The sequence below is a fragment of the Oncorhynchus keta genome, chromosome 20, assembly GCF_023373465.1.
Source record: "Oncorhynchus keta strain PuntledgeMale-10-30-2019 chromosome 20, Oket_V2, whole genome shotgun sequence".
NCBI classification, from domain to species: domain Eukaryota; kingdom Metazoa; phylum Chordata; class Actinopteri; order Salmoniformes; family Salmonidae; genus Oncorhynchus; species Oncorhynchus keta.
Window position 1 is genome coordinate 28,811,824 of NC_068440.1, and position 27,847 is coordinate 28,839,670.

General features: G+C 46.9%; 1 protein-coding gene across 2 annotated transcripts in view; it reads right to left on the reverse strand.

Annotated features, from left to right (window-relative positions):
• The window catches only part of LOC118372214 (zinc finger protein 385D-like), a 43,576-nt gene that overhangs the window by 11,522 nt on the left and 4,207 nt on the right, over positions 1-27,847 (reverse strand). Inside the window, exons 2-4 of one of the 2 annotated variants that reach the window (XM_035758007.2) lie at positions 27,381-27,502; positions 6,211-6,321; positions 4,063-4,189 (exon numbers count right to left, since the gene is read on the reverse strand). In XM_035758007.2, coding sequence (XP_035613900.2) covers positions 4,063-4,189; positions 6,211-6,321; positions 27,381-27,502 — 360 coding nt within the window. The remainder of the gene's footprint in view (positions 1-4,062; positions 4,190-6,210; positions 6,322-27,380; positions 27,503-27,847) is intronic. The other variant, XM_035758008.2, reaches the window with a different exon arrangement.

Below are 27,847 nucleotides of genomic sequence, written 5' to 3' on the forward strand. Positions count from 1 at the left end.
AAGCCGATTCTAGATTTGATTTTGGATTGGAGATGTTTAATATGAGTCTGGAAGGAGAGTTTACAGTGTAGCCAGACACCTAGGTATTTGTAGTTGTCCACGTATTCTAGGTCAGAACCGTCCAGAGTAGTGATGCTAGTCGGGCTGGCGGGTGCGTGCGGGTGCGGGCAGTGAACCGTTGAAAGCATGCATTTGGTTTGGTAGAGTTTAAGAGCAGTTGGAGGCCACGGAAGGAGTGTTGTATGGCATTGAAGCTCCTTTGGAGGTTAGTTAACACAGTGTCCAAAGAAGGGCCAGATGTATACAGAATGGTGTCGTCTGCGTAGAGGTGGATCAGGGAATCACCCGCAGCAAGAGCGACATTGTTGATATATACAGAGAAAAGAGTCGGCCCGAGAATTGAACCCAGTGGTACCCCCATAGAGACTGCCAGAGGTCCGGACAACAGGCCTCCGATTTTACACACTGAACTCTATCTGCGAAGTAGTTGGTGAACCAGGTGAGGCAGTCATTTGAGAAACCAAGGCTATTGAGTCTGCCAATAAGAATGTGGTGATTGACAGAGTCAAAAGACTTGGCCAGGTCGATGAAGACGGCTGCACAGTACTGTCTTTTATCGATGGCGGTAATGATATCGTTTAGTACCTTGAGCGTGGCTGAGATGCACCCATGACCAGCTCAGAAACCAGATTGCACAGCGGAGAAGGTACGGTGGGATTCGAAATGGTTAGTGGTCTGTTTATTAACTTGGCTTTCAAAGACTTTAGAAAGGCAAGGCAGGATGGATATAGGTCTGTAACAGTTTGGGTCTAGAGTGCCACCCCCTTTGAAGAGGGGGATGACCGCAGCAACTTTCCAATCTTTAGGATCTTGGACGAAATGAAAGAGAGGTTGAACAGACTGGTAATAGTGGTTGCAACAATGGCGGCAGATCATTTTAGAAAGAGATGGTCCAGATTGTCTAGCCCAGCTGATTTGTACGGGTCCAAGTTTTGCAGCTCTTGCAGAACATTTGTGATCTGGATTTGGGTGAAGGAGAAGCTGGGGAGGCTCAGGCAAGTAGCTGCGAGGGTTGGAGAGCTGTTGGCCAGGAGGAAAGCATGGCCAGCCGAAATGCTTATTGAAATTTTCGATTATCATGGATTTATCGGTGGTGACCGTGTCACCAAGCCTCAGTGCAGTGGGCAGCTAGGAGGAGGTGCTCTTGTTCACCATGGACTTTACAGTTCCCAAATCATTTTGGAGTTAGAGGTACAGAATGCAAATTTCTGACTGACTGTGTATATTGGTTCCTGACTTCCCTGAACATTTGCATATCCCTGGGACTATTCGATGCTATTGCAGTCCGCCACAGGGTGTTTTTGTGCTGGTCAAGGGCAGTCGGGTCTGGAGTGAACCAAGGGCTATATCTGTTCTTAGCTCTACATTTTTTGAAAGGGGCATGCTTATTTAAGATGGCGAAGAAATTTCTTATAAAGAACGACCAGGCATCCTCGACTGACGGGATGAGGTCAATATCCTTCCAGGTTACCTGTGCCAGGTTGATTAGAAAGGCCTGCTCGCAGGAGTGTTTTAGGGAGCGTTTGACAGTGATGAGGGGTGGTCCGCGTTTGACCGCGGACCCATAGTGGATGCAGGCAATGAGGCAGTGATCGCAGAGATCCTGATTGAAAACAGCAGAGGTGTATTTGGAGGGCAAGTTGGTCAGGATAATATCTATGAGGGTGCCCATGTTTACGGATTTAGGGTTGTACCTGGTGGATTCCTTGATAATTTGTGTGAGATTGAGGGCATCTAGTTTAGATTGTAGAACTGCTGGGGTGTTATGCATATCCCAGTTTAGGTCACCTAACAGAACGAACTCTGAAGATAGATGAGGGGCAATCAATTCACATATGGTGTCCAGGGCACAGCTGGGAGCTGAGGGGGGTCTATAACAGGCGGCAACAGTGAGAGACTTATTTCTGGAGAGATTCATTTTTAAAATTAGAAGCTCGAACTGTTTGGGCATAGACCTGGAAAGTATGACAGAACTTTTCAAGCTATCTCTACAGTAGATTGCAACTCCTCCCCCTTTGGCAGTTCTATCTTGACGGAAAATGTTGTAGTTGGGTATGGAAATCTCAGAATTTTTGGTGGCCTTCCTAAGCCAGGATTCAGACACGGCAAGGACATCAGGGTTGGCGGAGTATGCTAAAGCAGTGAGTAAAACAAACTTAGGGAGGAGGCTTCTGATGTTGCCATGCATGAAACCAAGGCCTTTTCGATTACAGTAGTCAACAAATGAGAGTGCCTGGGGACACGCAGGGCCTGGGTTAACCTCCACATCACCCGAGGAACAGAGGAGGAGTAGGATGAGGGTACGGCTAAAGGCTAGCAAAACTGGTCGCCAAGAGCGTTGGGGACAGAGAATAAAAGGAGCAGATTTCTGGGCGTGGTAGAATAGATTCAGGGCATAATGTGCAGACAGGGGTATGGTGGGGTGCGGGTACAGTGGAGGTAAGCCCAGGCACTGAGTGCATCTCTGGACATGCTGGTTATACTGGGTGAGGTCACCGCATGTGTGGGAGGTGGGACAAAGGAGGTATCTAAGGCATGTACAGTGGGACGAGGGGCTCCACAGTAAACTAAAACAATGATAATTATCAAAAACAACAGTATACAAGGCATATTGACATTTGAGAGAGACATAAAGCAAGGCATAAAGCAATCACGTGTTGATTGGGAGAGCTAGCTAAGTCAACAACGGGTAAGACAACAACAGCTAATCAGCTAAGTGAACAACAGCAGGTAAAATTGCGATGAATGGGCAGAGAGGGTAGGTTAGCTACACACAGGGCCTGAGTTCGGGGCTAGGGCCGACAGATAAACAAAGGTAAACAAAGTGGAGTATAATGATAAATGAACAGTCCAGCAGGCATCAGCTATGTAGCCAAGTGATCATAGGGTCCAGTGTACAGCAATAGATGAAACAGGGAAGCAGCTAGGTAGTCATTACTACGGTTGAAGGCACAGCTGATGGAATTACGTCTGCGGACCAGTCGTGGTGGTACGGCGGGGCGCCGTGTCGACGAAGGGACCGGGCCAGATGGCGAAAGAGGTATTGTAGTTGTGGGAATTTTGTTTGCTAGCCGGGAGATGCGCCTGGCTCAGGCCTAGCTTCGGGGCTGGGTCACTCAGTTGAAGATAGCTAGCTGTGATGATCAATGGTCGGCAGGAATCTGGCGTTGTAGTGGAGAAAAACAGTCTGAGGCTGGCAGGTATTATCCAGGCTAAAAAAAACAGCTGGGGCCTAAGCAGAGGGTAAAGGCCGCTAGCAGTGGCTAACAATGACTAAATGGCGAGTAACTTAGCTAATTAGCTGGCTACCTTCTGATGAAGGTTTTGGCGATAGGGTCTAAAACAAATTGTGTCACAATGAGTGAGGCGGATTACCGGAAGGTATATTCAATTTAAAAATTGAAAATGAGATTGAAAAATACAGTGGAATATATACAAAAAAAGATGAAAAATACAAAAAGTAAACGAGAGGACAACAAACCACGTCTGCACTGCTACGCCATCTTGGATTAACAAACAACGCAAACTCCTGCACACATACTCCCAGATCTGCATATGTTACAGACACACAAGCAAAGTGTTGCGTTTGAACCTCTAAAGACTCATTAGTGAGAATGTGTGTCTACATGTCTACAGGGTCATTTAGAGAGAGGAGAGTTGAATGCCTTTCAACGTTTTAGTCCATCTGCTCTATATGACAGCGAGGATAGACAGACGAGAGGCTTCCTCACACATCAAAGAGATAGAGAGTTGACAGGAAACGCAGGGTCTGTTAGAAGGGATGGTCTGGATGATCAAAGCTACAAGGAGCCTTTATGTGTTTGATGTCAGCACATATTTACAAATACACCCTTGAACGCACACACACGTGCACTTACATACACACGCACACACCCTAACGCATGCACTCATTCACGCATGCACGCGCACACACACGTGCTCACACCCATCATCCCCCTCTCTCTGTCTACCCTTTCTCCCCCCTGGCACACACACACCAACCTGTTGAACTGTAGTCTGAGCTGGGTGGCACAGGGCAGGGAGAGACAGGGCTCTTGCAGTCCAGTGGGTCGAGGGCTTTGAGCCTCTTGAAGTGTTTGGTACCGCTGTAATGGGATGAGGCCTGGCTCTACAAAGAGAGAGACAATACAACCAGAACCACTGTAATGAGATGAGGCCTGGCTCTACACAGAGAGAGACAATAGAACCAGAACCACTGTAATGGGATGAGGCCTGACTCTACACAGAGAGAGACAATACAACCAGAACCACTGTAATGGGATGAGGCCTGACTCTACACAGAGAGACAATACAACCAGAACCACTGTAATGGGATGAAGCCTGGCTCTACACAGAGAGACAATACAACCAGAACCACTGTAATGGGATGAGGCCTGGTTCTACACAGAGAGAAACAATAGAACCAGAACCACTGTAATGGGATGAGGCCTGGCTCTACACAGAGAGACAATACAACCAGAATCAGAGAGTCACACAAGATACAACAACAAGCCCAATGACTATGCAGTAGTATGTTCTCAAGTCATCAAGTCATATAGCCACAGCATCAAGCCAGAGATCTAACATTACAGTTTCGTCAGTTAGCAGACACTCTTATCCAGAGCAATTTATATATAAACTCTCAGAGAATTTCATCTCATACACTTCATCCAATATTTCAAGCTTGCGCTCACACGGTTTACATCTACACAACACTTGCATATTCCCCAGGAAGAGTAGCTGCTGCTTTTAGAACACATAATAAAATAACTAAATAACACATTTGACCATCCCTGCATGTTGAGAAAGACCAGGCACGAGGTGCCATCTACAACCTAAAAGGATTCATTGGCTGTCCCCATAGGATAACGCTTTGAAGAACCCTCTGAAGAACACTTTTCGGTTCCATGTACACTGAACTAAAATATAAACGCAACATGCAACAATTTCTAAGGTTTTACTGAGTTACAATTCATATAAGGAAATCAGTCAATTTAAATAAATTAATTAGGCCCTAATCTATTGATTTCACATGACTGGGAAAACAGATACGCATCTGTTGGTCACAGATACCCTTAAAAATAGGGAGGGGCGTGGATCAGAAAACCTGTCAGTATCTGGTGTGACCACCATTTGCCTCATACAGCGAGACACATAGAGTTGATCAGGCTGTTGATTGTGGCCTGTGGAATGTTCCACTCCTCTTCAATGGATGTGTGAAGTTTCTTTATATTGTTGGAACTGGAACACGCTGTCGTACACGTCGATCCAGAGCATCCCAAACATGCTCAATGGGTGACATGACTGGTGAGTATGCAGGCCATGGAAGAAATGGGACATTTTCAGCTTCCAGAAATTGTACATACACGCTGACTGCCATCTGCCCGGTACAGTTGAAACCGGGATTCATCCATGAAGAGCAGACTTCTCCAGCTTTCCAGTGGCCATCGAAGGTGAGCATTTGCCCACTGAAGTCAGTTACGAACCAAACTGCTGTCAGGTCAAGACCCTGGTGAGGATGACTAGCACACAGATGAGCTTCCATGAGGCGGTTTCTGACAGTTTGTGCAGAAATTCTTTGGTTGTGCAAACCCACAGTTTCATCAGCTGTCCAGGTGGCTGGTCTCAGACGATCCCGCAGGTGAAGAAGCCGGATGTTGAGGCTCTGGGCTGACGTAGTTATGGTGCCAAATTCTCTAAAACAACATTGGAGGCAGCTTATGGGAGAGAAATGAACATGTAATGATCATGTTGTTTAATCACCTTCTTGATATGTCACACCTGTCAGGTGGATGGATTACCTAGGCAAGGGAGAAATGCTCAACACATTTGTGCTCACAATTTGAGAGAAATAAGCATTGTGTGCATATGGAAAATTTATGGGATCTTTCATTTCAGCTCAGGAAACATGAGACAAACATTTTAGAAGTTGCGTTTATGTTTTTGTTCAATGTAGAACCCTTTTGGTTCCAGGTAGAACTCTTTTGGGTTCCATGTAGGAACCCAAAAGAGTTCTACCTGGAACCAAAAAAGGTTTTCCTATGGGAACAGCCAAATAACCCTTTTGGAACCCTTTTTCTCTGAGTGTTGAGACAGTAGAGTTCTCAAGCATCCCTGGTACTGCCCTCTATGAGGTCAAACTCTGCCTACCTCCGAGTTGAACCTCAGTCGGCACACAACACACGATGAGCTGGGTTTCTTCATAGGGGGCGTGGCTAGCCCATCCCCTGGACCAATCAGCATTTTGTGAACGCGGTCCATCTGCAAGAACAAGAGTGAAAAGGGGGATGAATTACTGAGCTATGGCTAGGGCAGAGACTAAGGCAGGAGCAAAGGTTTAGCAAGAGTTCAATGTTAGAGTACCTCAAATGCTCCCAGACTTAAACAAGCTTAGAGTAATGGTCCTTCCTTTACTTATAACAGATGGTGACTAATGCCTACCTTCCCAAACTAAACAAGAGAGAAAATGTGGTATGGATAGGGAAAAGACTAGGGTTAAGACTAGGGTTAAGACTATGGTTAAGAGTAGGGTTAAGACTAGGCTTAAGAGTAGGGTTAAGAGTAGGGTTAAGACTAGGATGAAGACTAGGGTTAAAAGTAGGGTTAAGACTAGGATGAAGACTCGGGTTAAGACTAGGATTAAGAGTAAGGTTAAGAGTAAGGTTAAGACTAGGCTAAAGTGTAGGGTTAAGACTAGGGTTAAGCAAGAGGTCAATGTTGAGGAAGGAGACCTGAAATGGTCCTCTGTAGCTCAGTTAGTGGAGGATAGTGTCACATGAGTTGACTTTGGAGAGGCGAAGCAGGTATGGGGAGTCACACATTTAATAAGGAACGGACATGGAACAAGACAGGAACAGCGTCAGCATACAAGAAAACAAAGACAAAAACAATCAATGCATCAGCCATCATACGAAGCATCGGGGAGTACTGGCATTCCAGTTGGTATGGTGACATTGGCTCTGGGTCGCCACCGATGGAACCGGGGGTGCCTCGCCAGCTCGTTGGGCTTCCACACCCTAGCTGGCTAGAGAGGTTTCCTTTCCCCGGTTGGCTCGGATGGCGCTCATCCCACGGCGGGCCTCAGCTGGATCGTCAGCTCTTGTTCGCCCAGCCGGTCCAGGAGTTCATTTTGTTTTGTTGGTGACGTCGGGGTGGATCCCGCCGCCGATGGAACCGGGGGTGCCTAAGCCAGCCCGTCGGGCTTCCACACCTTGGCTGGCTCGACAGGTTTCGTTGCCTCGGTTGGCTCGGCAGGTTTCCATCCCGTTCGCTGGATTGTCGGGCTCCCTCTCTGCAGCGGGATCGACAGGCGTCTTGTCTCAGCTGGATGTTAGGCTCCCATGCCTCAGCCGGCTCGCCATGCTCCCACACCCGTCGGTTCGTCGGGCTTCCACGTCCCAAACGGCTTGCCCAGCGCCCATGTCTCGGCCGGTCCGCCCAGGTGAGACGCCTAGTGGTGCCCCAAGAGGGGGTCACGTCTGCTCCCGCTCTTCCCCTCCTGGTGCTAGAGGGCGCCAGGTTGCCCTGCATCACGTCTCCCTCGCTGCAGCGGGATCTAGCCTGCATCACACCTCATAGTCTGGTTTCTCTCTAGGTTTCTTCCTAGGTTTTGGCCTTTCTAGGGAGTTTTTCAAAGCCACCGTGCTTCTACACCTGCATTGCTTGCTGTTTGGGGTTTTACGCTGAGTTTCTGTACAGCACTTTGATATATCAGCTGATGTAAGAAGGGCTATATAAATACATTTGATTTGATCTACAGGCGTCTTTCCTCAGCTGGCTCCCATACTCCTGACGGTTCGTCAGGTTTCCACACCCCAACCGGCTTGCCCAGCGCCCATGTCTCAGCCGGTTCGCCCAGGTGGGACGCCGGTGGTGCCCCGTCTGTTCCTGCTCTCCCCCCCGCCCCCCCAGCGCTTGAGGGCACCAGACTGCCATGCATCACTCACTCCTTTTATCCATTACGCACACCTGCTTTACCTCGTCACGCGCATCAGCGATATTGGACTCACCTGACATTGCTTGCCCAAATATTTATATATTCTTAATTCCATTCCATTCCTTTACTTTGGATTTGTGTGTTTTGTTGTGAAATTGTTAGATATTACTTGTTCGATATTACTGCACTGTTATTCCCTATGTAATGTACTGCCTTTGACCAGAGACTGCCGGAGGCTGCCAGAGACTGCCAGAGGCTGCCAGAGGCTGCCAGAGACTGCCAGAGGCTGCCAGAGACTGCCAGAAGCTGCCATAGGCTGCCAGAGACTGCCAGAGGTTGCCAGAGACTGCCAGAGGCTGCCAGAGACTGCCAGAGGCTGCCAGAGACTCAAAATAATGGTTATGTTCCTGATAACAGAGTGCATGGTTGCTAACCTTTCAACAGCAATCAAGTGGTAAAATGTGGGTTGGGTTTGGTTGATCAAGTGGTCACGGTAGAGAAAAAGAAAGAGAAAGTTATCTCTCCATAACAGATAACAGGGTACTTAGTACCTTTTAACAGTAAATACCCCTTAAGACCTCAAATTGCCCTTAAAAGGTGGGCAGGTCCAACATCACTCACTGGACACCCCTCTAGAGGGTGACGGTCATTGTTGTCCACAGAGACGGGCTTGGAAAACTCTGGGTTGAGAGGAGCCTCGACAAGTTCAAAGATGAACTTTTGAGCTTGCTTGGCCAAAAAGCAAGGTGGTCCATAGACATGGATCAGTGGTGGCTGGTGGCACTTTAAATGGGGCGGTTGAGCTCACAGTAATGCCTTTTTTGGTTTCGGTTCCAGGTAGAACCCTTTTGCTTTACAGGATCTAGATGCGAACCAAAGGAGTTCTACCTGGAATCAAAAAGGGTCCTTCAATGGGCTATCTTGTGGGGACAGCCGAAGAACCCATTTAGGTTCTAGATAGAACTTAGAGTAGGGAAGTGGTGGTCAGACATCCTCATGCAGAGTTACTGGGTGTCCTAAGAGGACAGTCAAAGAACACATTTGGAAATCTTTTTTTCTATGAGTGTAGAGGAATACAATTCACCACTTGGCCAGATCACAATATATACTTTAAATCTGAATTCTTATCGTTAAATAAAATATTGTTTGATTTTGTTTATTAGCTGACTTTGTCTCCCTCCTCCTGTCTCTCTCCTCTCCCTCCTCCTGTATAAAATGTAACAACAACTGGGTAGAGATACAACCACGGAACTCTCTCCTCCAGTGGAGTGCCAGAGTGTGTCTCTTTACGACCGTATAGAAACAAGTGATAAAACGGAGAGCAAAACTGCCTGGGCCTGGTGTGCTGTATCATTATCTCACTGTGTGTTTCTGGACTTGACCTGCTATCACACTGTGTTTGTGTATGTGTTTGTGTGTGCGCATGTGTGTGTGCGTGTGTGTGCGTGTGTGTGCGCTTATGCGTGTGCTTGTGCGTGTGCGTGTGCTTGTGCGTGTGCGTGTGCGTGTGCTTGTGCGTGTGTGTGTGTGTGTGTGTGTGTGTGTGTGTGTGTGTGTGTGTGTGTGTGTGTGTGTGTGTGTGTGTGTGTGTGTGTGTGTGTGTGTGTGTGTGTGTGTGTGTGTGTGTGTGTGTGTGTGTGTGTGTGTGTGTGTGTGTGTGTTATCTTAATTTACCGAGGTTAGCTAGCCAGCTATTTGTCGTCCTTAACGTAGGAGACTCTGCTAGCTAGCCAACAGCTAACAGCTAACAGCTAGCCAACGTCTACTGAATAGAACTCAACAACCCGGTCGCATTCACAGGTAGTATCACATTTTCATTTCATTTCATTACAGTACAACGGTTTGATTTGTTTGATCGTAGCTAGCTACATAGCTAGCTACATAGCCGTCTTTGTATCAAAGATAATTGTGTAGTCTAGAGCGATTTTCTAGGTTAGCTAGCCAGCTATTGTCGTTCTTTAACGCAACGTAACGTAAACAACACTGCTAGCTAGCCAGCTAGCCCCCGAATAGCAGCACTGCAGAAACTATTACACTCAACGGAACGACTTGATTAGTGTAGTGTCAACAACGCAGCTACTGCCAGCTAGCCTACTTCAGCAGTACTGTATCATTTTAATCATTTTAGTCAATAAGATTCTTGCTACGTAAGCTTAACTTTCTGAACATTCGAGACGTGTAGTCCACTTGTCATTCCAATCTCCTTTGCATTAGCGTAGCCTCTTCTGTAGCCTGTCAACTATGTGTCTGTCTATCCCTGTTCTCTCCTCTCTGCACAGACCATACAAACGCTCCACACCGCGTGGCCGCGGCCACCCTAATCTGGTGGTCCCAGCGCGCACGACCCACGTGGAGTTCCAGGTCTCCGGTAGCCTCTGGAACTGCCGATCTGCGGCCAACAAGGCAGAGTTCATCTCAGCCTATGCCTCCCTCCAGTCCCTCGACTTCTTGGCACTGACGGAAACATGGATCACCACAGACAACACTGCTACTCCTACTGCTCTCTCTTCGTCCGCCCACGTGTTCTCGCACACCCCGAGAGCTTCTGGTCAGCGGGGTGGTGGCACCGGGATCCTCATCTCTCCCAAGTGGTCATTCTCTCTTTCTCCCCTTACCCATCTGTCTATCGCCTCCTTTGAATTCCATGCTGTCACAGTTACCAGCCCTTTCGAGCTTAACATCCTTATCATTTATCGCCCTCCAGGTTCCCTCGGAGAGTTCATCAATGAGCTTGATACCTTGATAAGCTCCTTTCCTGAGGACGGCTCACCTCTCACAGTGCTGGGCGACTTTAACCTCCCCACGTCTACCTTTGACTCATTCCTCTCTGCCTCCTTCTTTCCACTCCTCTCCTCTTTTGACCTCACCCTCTCACCTTCCCCCTACTCACAAGGCAGGCAATACGCTCGACCTCATCTTTACTAGATGCTGTTCTTCCACTAACCTCATTGCAACTCCCTCCAAGTCTCCGACCACTACCTTGTATCCTTTTCCCTCTCGCTCTCATCTAACACCTCCCACACTGCCCCTACTCGGATGGTATCGCGCCGTCCCAACCTTCGCTCTCTCTCCCCCGCTACTCTCTCCTCTTCCATCCTATCATCTCTTCCCTCTGCTCATACCTTCTCCAACCTATCTCCTGATTCTGCCTCCTCAACCCTCCTCTCCTCCCTTTCTGCATCCTTTGACTCTCTATGTCCCCTATCCTCCAGGCCGGCGCGGTCCTCCCCTCCCGCCCGTGGCTCGACGACTCATTGCGAGCTCACAGAACAGGGCTCCGGGCAGCTGAGCGGAAATGGAGGAAAACTCGCCTCCCTGCGGACCTGGCATCCATTCACTCCCTCCTCTCTACATTTTCCTCCTCTGTCTCTGCTGCTAAAGCCATTTTCTACCACTCTAAATTCCAAGCATCTGCCTCTAACCCTAGGAAGCTCTTTGCCACCTTCTCCTCACTCCTGAATCCTCCTCCCCCTCCCCCCCTCCTCCCTCTCTGCAGAGTACGACCCTGCCTCATGCTCTACAACATCCGCAGAGTACGACCCTGCCTCACACAGGAAGCGGCGCAGGTCCTAATCCAGGCACTTGTCATCTCCCGTCTGGACTACTGCAACTCGCTGTTGGCTGGGCTCCCTGCCTGTGCCATTAAACCCCTACAACTCATCCAGAACGCCGCAGCCCGTCTGGTGTTCAAACCTTCCCAAGTTCTCTCACGTCACCCCGCTCCTCCGCTCTCTCCACTGGCTTCCAGTTGAAGCTCGCATCTGCTACAAGACCATGGTGCTTGCCTACGGAGCTGTGAGGGGAACGGCACCTCAGTACCTCCAGGCTCTGATCAGGCCCTACACCCAAACAAGGGCACTGCGTTCATCCACCTCTGGCCTGCTCGCCTCCCTACCACTGAGGAAGTACAGTTCCCGCTCAGCCCAGTCAAAACTGTTCGCTGCTCTGGCCCCCCAATGGTGGAACAAACTCCCTCACGACGCCAGGACAGCGGAGTCAATCACCACCTTCGGGAGACACCTGAAACCCCACCTCTTTAAGGAATACCTAGGATAGGATAAGTAATCCTTCTCACCCCCCTTTAAGATTTAGATGCACTATTGTAAAGTGACTATTCTACGTCATATTCTTCTATGTCATAAGGTGAATGCACCAATTTGTAAGTCGCTCTGGATAAGAGCGTCTGCTAAATGATGTAAATGTAATGTGTGTGTGTGTGATTCTGGTATTTACCTATAGTGGGGTTTTAATAAGCAGACACTCCAGTAAAAGGGGAATGGGCTTTCTGAAGCAAAACAAAACAATGACCTGCAGTGTAAAACGGAACGAGCAGTAAAACAACACTGATATTCAGAGAGGCTGTAAGTCACGTCTTCAAAGGCCATCTGGTGGGAGTATGGAGATGTGGAGTGTGTGTGTGTGTGTGTGTGTGTGTGTGTGTGTGTGTGTGTGTGTGTGTGTGTGTGTGTGTGTGTGTGTGTGTGTGTGTGTGTGTGTGTGTGTGTGTGTGTGTGTGTGTGTGTGTGTGTGTGTGTGTGTGTGTGTGTGTGTGTGTGTGTGCGTGATTCTGGTATTTACCTATAGTGGGGTTTTAATAAGCAGACACTCCAATAAAAGGGGAATGGGCTTTCTGAAGCAAACAAAACAATGACCTGCAGTGTAAAACGGAACGAGCAGTAAAACAACACTGATATTCAGAGAGGCTGTAAGTCACGTCTTCAAAGGCCATCTGGTGGGAGTATGGAGATGTGTGTGTGTGTGTGTGTGTGTGCGTGTGTGTGCGTGTGTGTGTGTGTGTGTGTGTGCGTGCGTGCGTGCGTGCGTGTGTGAGTGTGCTGTGTGCGTGTGCGTGCGTGTGCGTGTGTGTGTGTGTGTGTGTGTGTGTGTGTGTGTGTGTGTGTGTGTGTGTGTGTGTGTGTGTGTGTGTGTGTGTGTGTGTGTGTGTGTGATGGAGAGCGCTGCAGAACTAAACATGCACAACACTTTCCTGGATTCAGCATCCTTCTAATAATGAACCATAACGACCCATAGAACAGGACTTCTATCATGAGGCTGTCAAACTAGACTGTACATAGAACATGAGGTTTTCTTCCGCACTTTTTACCTAGGGATAAATTCCTTCCAACTGGAGGGACAGTGTGGATGTGGGAAGAAAGGGGCTTGAGTTCCTACTGTGATGATATGTTAAGCCTGTTATGTGCTCCTGATTCCTACTGTGATGATATGTTAAGCCTGTTATGTGCTCCTGATTCCTACTGTGATGATATGTTAAGCCTGTTATGTGCTCCTGATTCCTACTGTGATGATATGTTAAGCCTGTTATGTGCGTCTGATTCCTACTGTGATGATATGTTAAGCCTGTTATGTGCTCCTGATTCCTACTGTGATGATATGTTAAGCCTGTTATGTGCTCCTGATTCCTACTGTCTCAGCCTCCAGTATTTATGCTGCAGTAGTTTATGTGTCGGGGGCTGGGGTCAGTTTGTTATATCTGATACTTCTCCTGTCCTATTCGGTGTCCTGTGTGAATCTAAGTGTGATGATTCTCTAATTCTCTCCTTCTCTCTTTCTTTCTCTCTCTCGGAGGACCTGAGCCCTAGGACCATGTCCCAGGACTACCTGACATGAGGACTCCTTGCTGTCCCCAGTCCACCTGGCCATGCTCCTGCTCCAGTTTCAACTGACCTGAGCCCTAGGACCGTGCCCCAGGACTACCTGACATGAAGGCTCCTTGCTGTCCCCAGTCCACCTGACTGTGCTGCTGCTCCAGTTTCAACTGTTCTGCCTTATTATTATTCGACCATGCTGGTCATTTATGAACATTTGAACATCTTGGTCATGTTCTGTTATAATCTCTACCCGGCACAGCCAGAAGAGGACTGGCCACCCCACATAGCCCGGTTCCTCTCTAGGTTTCTTCCTAGGTTTTGGCCTTTCTAGGGAGTTTTTCCTAGCCACCGTGCTTTTACACCTGCATTGTTTGCTGTTTGGGGTTTTAGGCTGGGTTTCTGTACAGCACTTTGAGATATCAGCTGATGTACGAAGGGCTATATAAATACATTTGATTTGATTTGATTTGATACTGTGATGATATGTTAAGCCTGTTATGTGTTTCTGATTCCTACTGTGATGATATGTTAAGCCTGTTATGTGCTTCTGATTCCTACTGTGATGATATGTTAAGCCTGTTATGTGCTCCTGATTCCTACTGTGATGATAAGTTAAGCCTGTTATGTGCTCCTGATTCCTACTGTGATGATATGTTAAGCCTGTTATGTGTTTCTGATTCCTACTGTGATGATATGTTAAGCCTGTTATGTGCTTCTGATTCCTACTGTGATGATATGTTAAGCCTGTTATGTGTTTCTGATTCCTACTGTGATGATATGTTAAGCCTGTTATGTGCTCCTGATTCCTACTGTGATGATATGTTAAGCCTGTTATGTGCTTCTGATTCCTACTGTGATGATATGTTAAGCCTGTTATGTGCTCCTGATTCCTACTGTGATGATAAGTTAAGCCTGTTATGTGCTCCTGATTCCTACTGTGATGATATGTTAAGCCTGTTATGTGCTCCTGATTCCTACTGTGATGATATGTTAAGCCTGTTATGTGTTTCTGATTCCTACTGTGATGATATGTTAAGCCTGTTATGTGCTTCTGATTCCTACTGTGATGATATGTTAAGCATGTTATGTGTTTCTGATTCCTACTGTGATGATATGTTAAGCCTGTTATGTGCTTCTGATTCCTACTGTGATGATATGTTAAGCCTGTTATGTGCTCCTGATTCCTACTGTGATGATAAGTTAAGCCTGTTATGTGCTCCTGATTCCTACTGTGATGATATGTTAAGCCTGTTATGTGTTTCTGATTCCTACTGTGATGATATGTTAAGCATGTTATGTGTTTCTGATTCCTACTGTGATGATATGTTAAGCCTGTTATGTGTTTCTGATTCCTACTGTGATGATATGTTAAGCCTGTTATGTGCTCCTGATTCCTACTGTGATGATATGTTAAGCCTGTTATGTGCTTCTGAGGTCCAACTGTGATGATATGTTAAGCATGTTATGTGTTTCTGATTCCTACTGTGATGATAAGTTAAGACTGTTATGTGTTTCTGATTCCTACTGTGATGATATGTTAAGCCTGTTATGTGCTCCTGATTCCTACTGTGATGATATGTTAAGCCTGTTATGTGTTTCTGATTCCTACTGTGATGATATGTTAAGCCTGTTATGTGTTTCTGATTCCTACTGTGATGATATGTTAAGCCTGTTATGTGCTCCTGATTCCTACTGTGATGATATGTTAAGCCTGTTATGTGTTTCTGATTCCTACTGTGATGATATGTTAAGCCTGTTATGTGTTTCTGATTCCTACTGTGATGATATGTTAAGCCTGTTATGTGCTCCTGATTCCTACTGTGATGATATGTTAAGCCTGTTATGTGCTCCTGATTCCTACTGTGATGATATGTTAAGCCTGTTATGTGCTTCTGATTCCTACTGTGATGATATGTTAAGCCTGTTATGTGTTTCTGATTCCTACTGTGATGATATGTTAAGCCTGTTATGTGCTCCTGATTCCTACTGTGATGATATGTTAAGCCTGTTATGTGCTCCTGATTCCTACTGTGATGATATGTTAAGCCTGTTATGTGCTCCTGATTCCTACTGTGATGATATGTTAAGCCTGTTATGTGCTCCTGATTCCTACTGTGATGATATGTTAAGCCTGTTATGTGCTCCTGATTCCTACTGTGATGATATGTTAAGCCTGTTATGTGCTTCTGAGGTCCAACTGTGATGACACGCTAAGCCTGTTATGTGCTCCTGTATGCACAAGCAAGAGTGTGTGTGTGTGTGTGTGTGTCTGCTCTAAGCCTTTCTCCTCTGCTGTCTTCTATCATGTACTCTGTGACCTTAAGGCCCCCACTCCCCACCTACTAACTCTTCGGCACCCCCCCTTCCAACCCTTCACCACCCTCCTAACTCTTTAGTACCGTCAACCCTTCAACCCCGTCTGTTCCACGATGAACCCTCTTCACTCCTTAACTTAACTTTTACATGATCATCTTTAAACCCATAGCTCTCTGACCACTACTTTACTGGTTTTGTTTAAGTAATATTCATTAATAAAGTTTTTTTCTTCACATTTTACAAACATATATGAATTCATATAAATCAACTCCTTTACCCCCTCCCTCCATTACTTCCTCCCCTCTTTCTTACCTCCTATGTTTCTGTCTCATCAATGTCACATTCAGCTCTCCCCATCATACTCTTCCTCTTAAACCTAACCCTAACTCATCACTCTACACTCTCCCTCAACCCTAACCCATCACTCTACACTCTCCCCTCAACCATCACTCTACACTCTCCCCTCAACCCTAACCCATCACTCTACACTCTCCCCTCAACCATCACTCTACACTCTCCCCTCAACCATCACTCTACACTCCCCCCTCAAACCTTACCCTAACCCATCACTCTACACTTTCCCCTCAACCATCACTCTACACTCTCCCCTCAACCCTAACCCATCACTCTACACTTTCCCCTCAACCATCACTCTACACTCCCCCCTCAACCCTTACCCTAACCTTTTAATCTACACTCTCCTCTCCTCTCAATCCGAATCCATCACTCTACTCTCCTCTCAACCCTAACCCATCACTCTACACTCTCCCCTCAACCCTAACCCATCACTCTACACTCTCCCCTCAACCATCACTGTACCCTCTCCTCTCAACCCTAACCCATCACTCTACACTCTCCTCACACCATCACTCTACACTCTCCCCTCAACCATCACTCTACACTCTCCTCTCAACCCTAACCCATCACTCTACACTCTCCTCTAAATCCTAACCCATTACTCTACACTCTCCTCTCAATCCTAACCCATCACTCTACACTCTCCCCTCAACCATCACTCTACACTCTCCTCTCAACCCTAACCCATCACTCTACACTCTCCTCTCAACCATCACTCTACACTCTCCCCTCAACCATCACTCAACCCTAACCCATCACTCTACACTCTCCTCTAAATCCTAACCCATTACCCTACACTCTCCTCTCAATCCTAACCCATCACTCTACACTCTCCCCTCAACCATCACTCTACACTCTCCTCTTAACCATCACTCTACACTTTCCTCTTAACCATCACTCAACACTCTCCCCTCAACCATCACTCTACACTTTCAACCCTAACCCATCACTACACTCTCCTCTCAACCCTAACCCATCACTCTACACTCTCCCCTCAACCCTAACCCATCACTACACTCTCCTCTCAACCCTAACCCATCACTACACTCTCCTCTCAACCCTAACCCATCACTACACTCTCCTCTCAACCCTAACCCATCACTACACTCTCCTCTCAACCCTAACCCATCACTACACTCTCCTCTCAACCCTAACCCATCACTCTACACTCTCCCCTCAACCCTAACCCATCACTACACTCTCCTCTCAACCCTAACCCATCACTACACTCTCCCCTCAACCATCACTCTACACTCAACCCTAACCCATCACTACACTCTCCTCTCAACCCTAACCCATCACTCTACACTCTCCCCTCAACCATCACTCTACACTCTCCTCTTAACCATCACTCTACACTTTCCTCTTAACCATCACTCAACACTCTCCCCTCAACCATCACTCTACACTTTCAACCCTAACCCATCACTACACTCTCCTCTCAACCCTAACCCATCACTACACTCTCCTCTCAACCCTAACCCATCACTACACTCTCCTCTCAACCCTAACCCATCACTACACTCTCCTCTCAACCCTAACCCATCACTACACTCTCCTCTCAACCCTAACCCATCACTACACTCTCCTCTCAACCCTAACCCATCACTACACTCTCCCCTCAACCTCTCAACTCAACTCTAACCCATCACTACACTCTCCTCTCAACCCTAACCCATCACTACACTCTCCTCTCAACCCTAACCCATCACTACACTCTCCTCTCAACCCTAACCCATCACTCTACACTCTCCCAACCCTAACCCATCACTACACTCTCCTCTCAACCCTAACCCATCACTCTCCTCTCAACCCTAACCCATCACTACACTCTCCTCTCAACCCTAACCCATCACTACACTCTCCTCTCAACCCTAACCCATCACTACACTCTCCTCTCAAACCTAACCCATCACTACACTCTCCTCTCAACCCTAACCCATCACTACACTCTCCCAACTCTAACCCATCACTACACTCTCCTCTCAACCCTAACCCATCACTACACTCTCCCAACTCTAACCCATCACTACACTCTCCCAACTCTAACCCATCACTACACTCTCCCAACTCTAACCCATCACTACACTCTCCTCTCAACACTAACCCATCACTACACTCTCCCAACCCTAACCCATCACTACACTCTCCCAACTCTAACCCATCACTACACTCTCCCAACTCTAACCCATCACTACACTCTCCCAACTCTAACCCATCACTACACTCTCCTCTCAACACTAACCCATCACTACACTCTCCCAACCCTAACCCATCACTACACTCTCCCAACCCTAACCCATCACTACACTCTCCTCTCAACCCTAACCCATCACTACACTCTCCTCTCAACCCTAACCCATCACTACACTCTCCCAACTCTAACCCATCACTACACTCTCCCAACTCTAACCCATCACTACACTCTCCTCTCAACCCTAACCCATCACTACACTCTCCTCTCAACCCTAACCCATCACTACACTCTCCCAACTCTAACCCATCACTACACTCTCCTCTCAACCCTAACCCATCACTACACTCTCCCAACTCTAACCCATCACTACACTCTCCCAACTCTAACCCATCACTACACTCTCCTCTCAACCCTAACCCATCACTACACTCTCCCAACTCTAACCAATCACTCTCTTTCTCCTTTACACTGACATTTACTCCTGAGGTGCTGACCTGTTGCACCCTCTACAACCACTGTGATTATTATTATCTGACCCTGCTGGTCATCTATGAACGTTTGAACATCTTGGCCATGTTCTGTTATAATCTCCACCCGGGACAGCCAGAAGAGGACTGACCACCCCTCATAGCCTGGTTCCTCTCTAGGTTTCTTCCTAGGTTTTGGCCTTTCTAGGGAGTTTTTCCTAGCCACGGTGTTTCTACACCTGCATTGCTTGCTATTTGGGGTTTTAGGCTGGGTTTCTGTACAGCACTTTGAGATATCAGCTGATGTAAGCAGGGCTTTATAAATACATTTGATTAGATTTTTTATTTGAATTTCTCTCCTTTTCTCTCTCTATCTGTCTGTATGTATCTTCCTCTTTTCACACTTACAAATTTCACCTGTCATTCTCTCCATCCCTCCTTTAACCTGTCTTTTGTCTACTTTATGTGCTGTAGGAAAGAGAGTTAAGGGCTACGTGTCAGTAGACAGAAACAGATCATGCATAGTATGAACACCACTGTACTGGAGCTCCCACTTCCTGGTCCCTCTGAGGGAGGTGATAGACAGAGTTCTGAGTTTGAGATGATCATGGTCAGTACAGTCAGTAGTATGAGTTATGGCTGTGGACAGAGAGACTAGTCAGTATGGCTCTGGTTGAATCGGAGTACATGCAGAAGGATGGCGGTTCTTTTGTACGGTAATCATTCTTGACTGTTATTACATCTCTTGACCGTTATTGCATTGCAATATCTTGACTGTTATTAGACAACGCCAGTATTTAATGTGGAACTGAAATGAATGAGTGAGTGTTTGTTTAACTCTCTCAACTCACGAAGAGGCCACTTAGGACACTATGGCCCCCCTCTCTGCCTTTCCCAAAAGAAACACCACACAACAAGCCAAACAACCCATCAATCGCTCCCCTTTAGCCGTGCTGCTTCGCACACGACACACACATTCCTGTAACCATGACAACCCCATGTGGGCGCCAAACAAAAATACATGCTGGAGGGTACGTGCGCTTACAGACTCCTGGGGAAAATGCTAACAGTAACACACACACACACACACGCACACGCGCACACACACTAGCAAATACAAACACTGACAGCGCAGCCAGGGTTCAGCTCAACTGTACACACGAACGCAACTGAAACACCCACAGGTTAAAATCATCAGTGCTGTTTTTGAGAGAGGGGGCGGATTCCCATTACCCTTGCCAGATTTCATTAACATTCTGGCAAAACCTACTGACCAATCACCACCACCATATACAGCCAGCCAGCCAGCCAGCCAGCCAGCCAGCCAGCCAGACAGACAGACAGACAGACAGACAGACAGACAGACAGACAGACAGACAGACAGACAGACAGACAGAGGGGGACATGGAGGGGAGAGAGGGGGACATGGAGGGGGTGAGAGGGGGACATGGAGGGGGTGAGAGGGGGACATGGAGGGAGTGAGAGGGGGACATGGAGGGGGTGAGAGGGGGACATGGAGGGGGTGAGAGGGGGCATGGAGGGGTGAGAGGGGGACATGGAGGGGTGAGAGGGGGACATGGAGGGTGAGAGGGGGGACATGGAGGGGGTGAGAGGGGGGACATGGAGGGGTTGAGAGGGGGACATGGAGGGGGTGAGAGGGGGGACATGGAGGGAGTGAGAGGGGGGACATGGAGGGGGTGAGAGGGGGGACATGGAGGGGGTGAGAGGGGGGACATGGAGGGGGTGAGAGGGGGGACATGGAGGGGGTGAGAGGGGGGACATGGAGGGGGTGAGAGGGGGGACATGGAGGGGGTGAGAGGGGGGACATGGAGGGGGTGAGAGGGGGACATGGAGGGGTGAGAGGGGGACATGGAGGGGTGAGAGGGGGACATGGAGGGGTGAGAGGGGGGACATGGAGTGGGTGAGAGGGGGGACATGGAGTGGGTGAGAGGGGGGACATGGAGGGGGTGAGAGGGGGGACATGGAGGGGGTGAGAGGGGGACATGGAGGGGGTGAGAGGGGGACATGGAGGGGGTGAGAGGGGGACATGGAGGGGGTGAGAGGGGGACATGGAGGGGGTGAGAGGGGGACATGGAGGGGTGAGAGGGGGACATGGAGGGGTGAGAGGGGGGACATGGAGGGGGTGAGAGGGGGACATGGAGGGGGTGAGAGGGGGACATGGAGGGAGTGAGAGGGGGACATGGAGGGAGTGAGAGGGGGACATGGAGGGGTGAGAGGGGGGACATGGAGGGGGTGAGAGGGGGACATGGAGGGGTGAGAGGGGGACATGGAGGGAGTGAGAGGGGGACATGGAGGGGGTGAGAGGGGGACATGGAGGGGGTGAGAAGGGGGACATGGAGGGGTGAGAGGGGGACATGAAGGGGATGAGAGGGGGACATGAAGGGGATGAGAGGGGGACATGGAGGGGGTGAGAGGGGGGACATGGAGGGGGTGAGAGGGGGGACATGGAGGGAGTGAGAGGGGGGACATGGAGCGAGTGAGAGGGGGGACATGGAGGGAATGAGAGGGGGACATGTCTTTCTCATTGAAAGCTAATCTAAGAAGAAGTGTATCTGTTACATGTGTGCTATTTATATGCTTCCTGTTATTTAGTTACTATTTATATGCTTCCTGTTCTTTAGTTACTATTTATATGCTTCCAGTTCTTTAGTTACTATTTATATGCTTCCTGTTCTTTAGTTACTATTTATATGCATCCAGTTCTTTAGTTACTATTTATATGCTTCCTGTTCTTTAGTAACATTTTAAATGCTTCCTGTCCTTTAGTTACTATTTGTATGCTTCCTGTTCTTTAGTTACTATTTATATGCTTCCTGTTCTTTAGTTACTATTTATATGCTTCCTGTTCTTTAGTTACTATTTATATGCTTCCTGTTCTTTAGTAAACTTTTATATGCTTCCTGTCCTTTAGTTACTATTTATATGCTTCCTGTTCTTTAGTTACTATTTATATGCTTCCTGTTCTTTAGTTACTATTTATATGCTTCCTGTTCTTTAGTTACTATGTATATGCTTCCTGTTCTTTAGTTACTATTTATATGCTTCCTGTTCTTTAGTTACTATTTATATGCTTCCTGTTCTTTAGTTACTATTAATATGCTTCCTGTTCTTTAGTTACTATTAATATGCTTCCTGTTCTTAAGTTACTATTTATATGCTTCCTGTTCTTTAGTTACTATTTATATGCTTCCTGTTCTTTATTTACTATTTATATGCTTCCTGTTCTTTATTTACTATTTATATGCTTCCTGTTCTTTAGTTACTATTTATATGCTTCCTGTTCTTTAGTTACATTTTTGTGTGTTTTACTTTCAGTTTTGTGCACTAGCTTCAAACAGCTGAAAATTCAATATTTTTGGTTCTGGAAAATATATTTCACAGGAGTTTAGATGGTACTATGATTCTCTACACTATACTTGCTTGTTTCATCACAAACTATTAGGATTTTACCAACCAGGAAACGGTGGAGTGATTTCTGAATACGGCATCATTAATTGTTACTCAGGTTTATATTTTGTAAAACTGCAGGGGGGTTTTGTTCATTTGAATTTCATGCTTGTTTTATTATTTAACAGTGGAACATGAATTGCATCATTCATGTCACGAGTCCTGAAGTTGATGGTGTCAGTAACACGTGACAACAGATGGCCCTCCGAGTGACTTGGTACACACTTAGAAAACGGTTTCCATAATGGTTTCTTTGACTGTCCCTATAGGAGAACCATTTTTTGTTCCAGGTAGAACTCTCTTGGGTTCCATGTAGAACCCTCTGTATAATAGGGGTTCTACATGGAACCCAAAAGGGTTCTACCCGGAACCAAAAAGGCTTTTTCAAAGGATTCTCCTATGGGGAGGCGGTGATTTGAGATTCACAGAGGAGAGAAACGTGGAAGGGTTTGGTAAAGAGAAGTGAAATGGAGTGAGACCCTGACCAACGTGTGTTTAGTTTCCCATCAGGGGCAGAGTGGCCTTACAGAGAGAGAGTTATTAGAGGGAGAGCTGTCGTAACACACGAACACACAAAGCACACACACTTTGAAGTGTAGGTGTTAACCTAAAACACTGAAAATGATGTGAAAGTGGCAACATTCTCCTCTGAGTAAGTGTTTTGCTGTTTATCTCCGAAACCTTGTCATAGGCATAGAATTATTTTACACATTCATTACCAAGCGCAGGAAGGAGAGCCCTCAGGGGCCAGGACTAGTCAGCTTGTCTCAGGGGCCAGGACTAGTCAGCATGTCTCGGGGGCAAGGAGTAGTCAGCGTGTCTCAGGGGCCAGGACTAGTCAGCATGTCTCAGGGGCCAGAACTAGTCCGTATGTCTCAGGGGCTAGTACTAGTCAGCATGTCTCAGGGGCCAGGACTAGTCAGCTTGCCTCAGGGGCCAGAACTAGTCAGCGTGTCTCAGGGGCCAGGACTAGTTAGCATGTCTCACGGGCCAGGACTAGTCAGTGTTTCTCAGGGGCCAGGAGTAGCCAGCGTGTCTCAGGGGCCAGGACTAGTCAGTGTGTCTCAGGGGCAAGGAGTAGCCAGTGTGTCTCAGGGGCAAGGACTAGTCAGCATGTCTCAGGGGCCAGGAGTAGCCAGTGTGTCTCAGGGGCAAGGAGTAGTCAGCGTGTCTCAGGGGCCAGGAGTAGCCGATGTGTCTCAGGGGCCAGGACTAGTCCGCATGTCTCAGTGGCCAGGACTAGTTAGCTTGTCTCAGGGGCCAGGAGTAGCCAGTGTGTTTCAGGGGCCAGGAGTAGTCAGTGTGTCTCAGGGGCAAGGACTAGTCAGCATGTCTCAGGGGCCAGGAGTAGCCAATGTGTCTCAGGGGCCAGGAGTAGTCAGTGTGTCTCAGGGGCCAGGACTAGTCAGCATGTCTCAGGGGCCAGGAGTAGCCAGTGTGTCTCAGGGGCCAGGAGTAGTCAGTGTGTCTCAGGGGCCAGGACTAGCCAGTGTGTCTCAGGGGCCAGGACTAGCCAGTGTGTCTCAGGGGCCAGGACTAGTCAGCATGTCTCAGGGACCAGGAGTAGCCAGTGCGTTTTCAACACAGGGGCAACTCACCCACCTGCCCAAAGGCCTGGGCAGAGAGTTATAATAGAAAGTCCAGGACAGAGAGTTCTAATTGAAAGTCCTGGACAGAGAGTTTTAATAGAAAGACCTAGAAAGAGAGTTCTAATAACAAGACAGAGACATAGAGTTCTAATTGAAAGTCCTGGACAGAGAGTTCTAATAGAAAGCCCTGGACAGAGAGTTCTAATTGAAAGTCATGGACAGGGAGTTCTAATAGAAAGACCTAGACAGAGAGTTCTAATAAAAAGACCTGGACAGAGAGTTCTAATTGAAAGTCATGGACAGGGAGTTCTAATAGAAAGACCTAGACAGAGAGTTCTAATAAAAAGACCTGGACAGAGAGTTCTAATTGAAAGTCCTGGACAGAGAGTTCTAATTGAAAGTCCTGGACAGAGAGTTCTAATTGAAAGTCCTGGACAGGGAGTTCTAATAGAAAGTCCTGGACAGAGAGTTCTAATTGAAAGTCCTGGACAGAGAGTTCTAATTGAAAGACCTAGACAGAGAGTTATAATAAAAAGACCTGGACAGAGAGTTCTAATTGAAAGTCCTGGACAGAGAGTTCTAATTGAAAGACCTAGACAGAGAGTTATAATAAAAAGACCTGGACAGAGAGTTCTAATTGAAAGTCCTGGACAGAGAGTTCTAATTGAAAGTCCTGGACAGAGAGTTCTAATTGAAAGTCCTGGACAGGGAGTTCTAATAGAAAGTCCTGGACAGAGAGTTCTAATTGAAAGTCCTGGACAGAGAGTTCTAATAGAAAGTCCTGGACAGAGAGTTATAATAACAAGACCGAGACAGAGAGTTCTAATTGAAAGTCCTGGACAGAGAGTTCTAATAGAAAGACCTAGACAGAGAGTTCTAATAAAAAGACCTAGACAGAGAGTTCTAATTGAAAGCCCTGGACAGAGAGTTCTAATAGAAAGACCTAGACAGAGAGTTCTAATAGAAAGACCTAGACAGAGAGTTCTAATAAAAAGACCTGGACAGAGAGTTATAATTGAAAGCCCTGGACAGAGAGTTCTAATTGAAAGCCCTGGACAGAGAGTTCTAATAAAAAGACCTGGACAGAGAGTTATAATTGAAAGCCCTGGACAGAGAGTTCTAATTGAAAGCCCTGGACAGAGAGTTCTAATTGAAAGTCATGGACAGAGAGTTCTAATAGAAAGACCTAGACAGAGAGTTCTAATAAAAAGACCTGGACAGAGAGTTCTAATTGAAAGTCATGGACAGAGAGTTCTAATAAAAAAGACCTAGACAGAGAGTTATAATTGAAAGCCCTGGACAGAGAGTTCTAATTGAAAGCCCTGGACAGAGAGTTCTAATTGAAAGTCATGGACAGAGAGTTCTAATAGAAAGACCTAGACAGAGAGTTCTAATAAAAAGACCTGGACAGAGAGTTCTAATTGAAAGTCATGGACAGAGAGTTCTAATAAAAAAGACCTAGACAGAGAGTTATAATTGAAAGCCCTGGACAGAGAGTTCTAATTGAAAGCCCTGGACAGAGAGTTCTAATTGAAAGTCATGGACAGGGAGTTCTAATAGAAAGACCTAGACAGAGAGTTCTAATAAAAAGACCTGGACAGAGAGTTCTAATTGAAAGTCATGGACAGGGAGTTCTAATAGAAAGACCTAGACAGAGAGTTCTAATAAAAAGACCTGGACAGAGAGTTCTAATTGAAAGTCCTGGACAGAGAGTTCTAATAAAAAGACCTTAGACAGAGAGTTCTAATTGAAAGCCCTGGACAGAGAGTTATAATTGAAAGTCCTGGACAGAGAGTTCTAATAAAAAGACCTTAGACAGAGAGTTCTAATTGAAAGACCTGGACAGAGAGTTCTAATTGAAAGTCCTGGACAGAGAGTTCTAATAAAAAGACCTTAGACAGAGAGTTCTAATTGAAAGCCCTGGACAAAGAGTTATAATTGAAAGTCCTGGACTGAGAGTTCTAATAGAACTCCCACCCCATGGGACTCCTGGTCACGGCTGTATTGAAGGCACAACACTGCGATGCAGTGCATTAGACCGCTGCGCCACTCGGGAGGCCAAATGTAGTCCATATTTAGCAATGAATGTAACAAATGAAAGGCCTATTATAATTATTATTATTGTTAACAATTTACATTGTGAAAAGTAATGTAACATTGCTTATAATACCATTAAGACTCCCAACTGTTATTATTTTTGGAATAGAAAAAACTGTAATAAACAAAAATCTGCAAAAAATAAATAAATAATAATAATAATCGCAGACCACCTGCAGTACCCTGGTGGTCCACGGAACCACTGGAGTAAAGCTCACCTCAGGATGTGTGGAGAAATGTCAAATAATTGTGTACTACTAACTAAAAGGCAACAACAAAACAAAAATAACAATGTACGGTATGTCAGGTCTGAATTTATACATATATATTAAGAGTGATATGTTGTTTCTCTGCATTTCAGAGTTTTTAAGCGGACAGAAAAGTGCACGCATGGTGGGCCCATGGAGGACAGACTGCATTATTTCTCCTCAATTTTGTGATATCCAATTGGTAGTTACAGTCTTGTCCCATTGCTGCAACTCCTGTACGGACTCGGGAAAGGCGAAGGTCGAGAGCCATGCGTCCTCCGAAACCTTGCCAAGCCGCACAATCAGCTTGCAGGCACCCAGCCCGCCACAAGGAGTCGCTAGAGCACCATGGGACAAGGACAACCCAGCCGGCCAAACCCTCCCCTAACGACGCCGGAACAATTGTGCGCCGCCTCATGGGTCTCCAGGTCACGGCCGGCTGTGACACAGCCTGGGATCAAACCCATGTCTGTAGTGATGCCTCAAGCACTGCAATGCAGTGCCTTAGACCGCGGTGCCACTCAGGAGGCCCCTAGTGTATTACTTATCCATGTTGATTTGAACCTAATCTCTATGGGATATGGTTAACTGACATGTACTGTAATAAATTTGTTTCTCAACTGCTGTGTTTTACCAGATTTCAGTCTCTGCAGTGTGACATGATGATTAAACCATTAGACGAATATCATCCTGCAGAGTCCCACCTTTCTTTGTCAATGGTTGTGGCCCTTAGCTGGGTCACTCTAGGTCACCTCAGTGTCAATATGGATTATTGTGACAGGCACCCAATCCCAAATCAAGCCTTAGGGGGTGTTTCCACCTGGCCTATCAGAAGGGTAAAGCAGAGATACCAGTAATAACATCGGTTGCTTATCTAATCTCTTCAGATCTACACAAGTGTGTAGGTGGAAACAGAGCCATATATTTACATATAAATATATGGCTCTGGGTGGTATGGGCATCAATCTTCTGTGATGACAACAAAGTGATTGACAGCATTGTAACTATGGTGATGGTGGTGATTGCCACTACTCACTTCACTGAAGCCAGGGAACAGGCTGAACGGGAGGAGGGGCTTCAGCGCCATGGAGGTTTGGGCACCACTCGCAGAGGGCCCACGGGCCAATGAGTGCATGGTGGTGTTCTGACAGACGTTACCTAGGAGACGCAGTGATCAAGTCAATTCTAAACAGATTTTTCTCGTTACAAAAAGAGGGTGAGGGAGAGGGGGTCAATCACAGCTTTACTGACATTCACACACAAGGACATAAACTCATTAATGTGTCCTCCTCTGTGATTAGCTTTGTTTGTGTGGCTGAGTTCCTGATTATCGAGTGATGTTTTTGTTTTTGCATTTCTACAGAGCCTGATTACAGTTTGATTCAGAACCAGAATATATAATCATATCAATCAGAGGCCCACGCACACCCTGCTGCACAACCATTAGACCTGATTACCCTACAAGTGTATGTGTGTATGTGTGAGTCTGTGTTTGTGCATGTG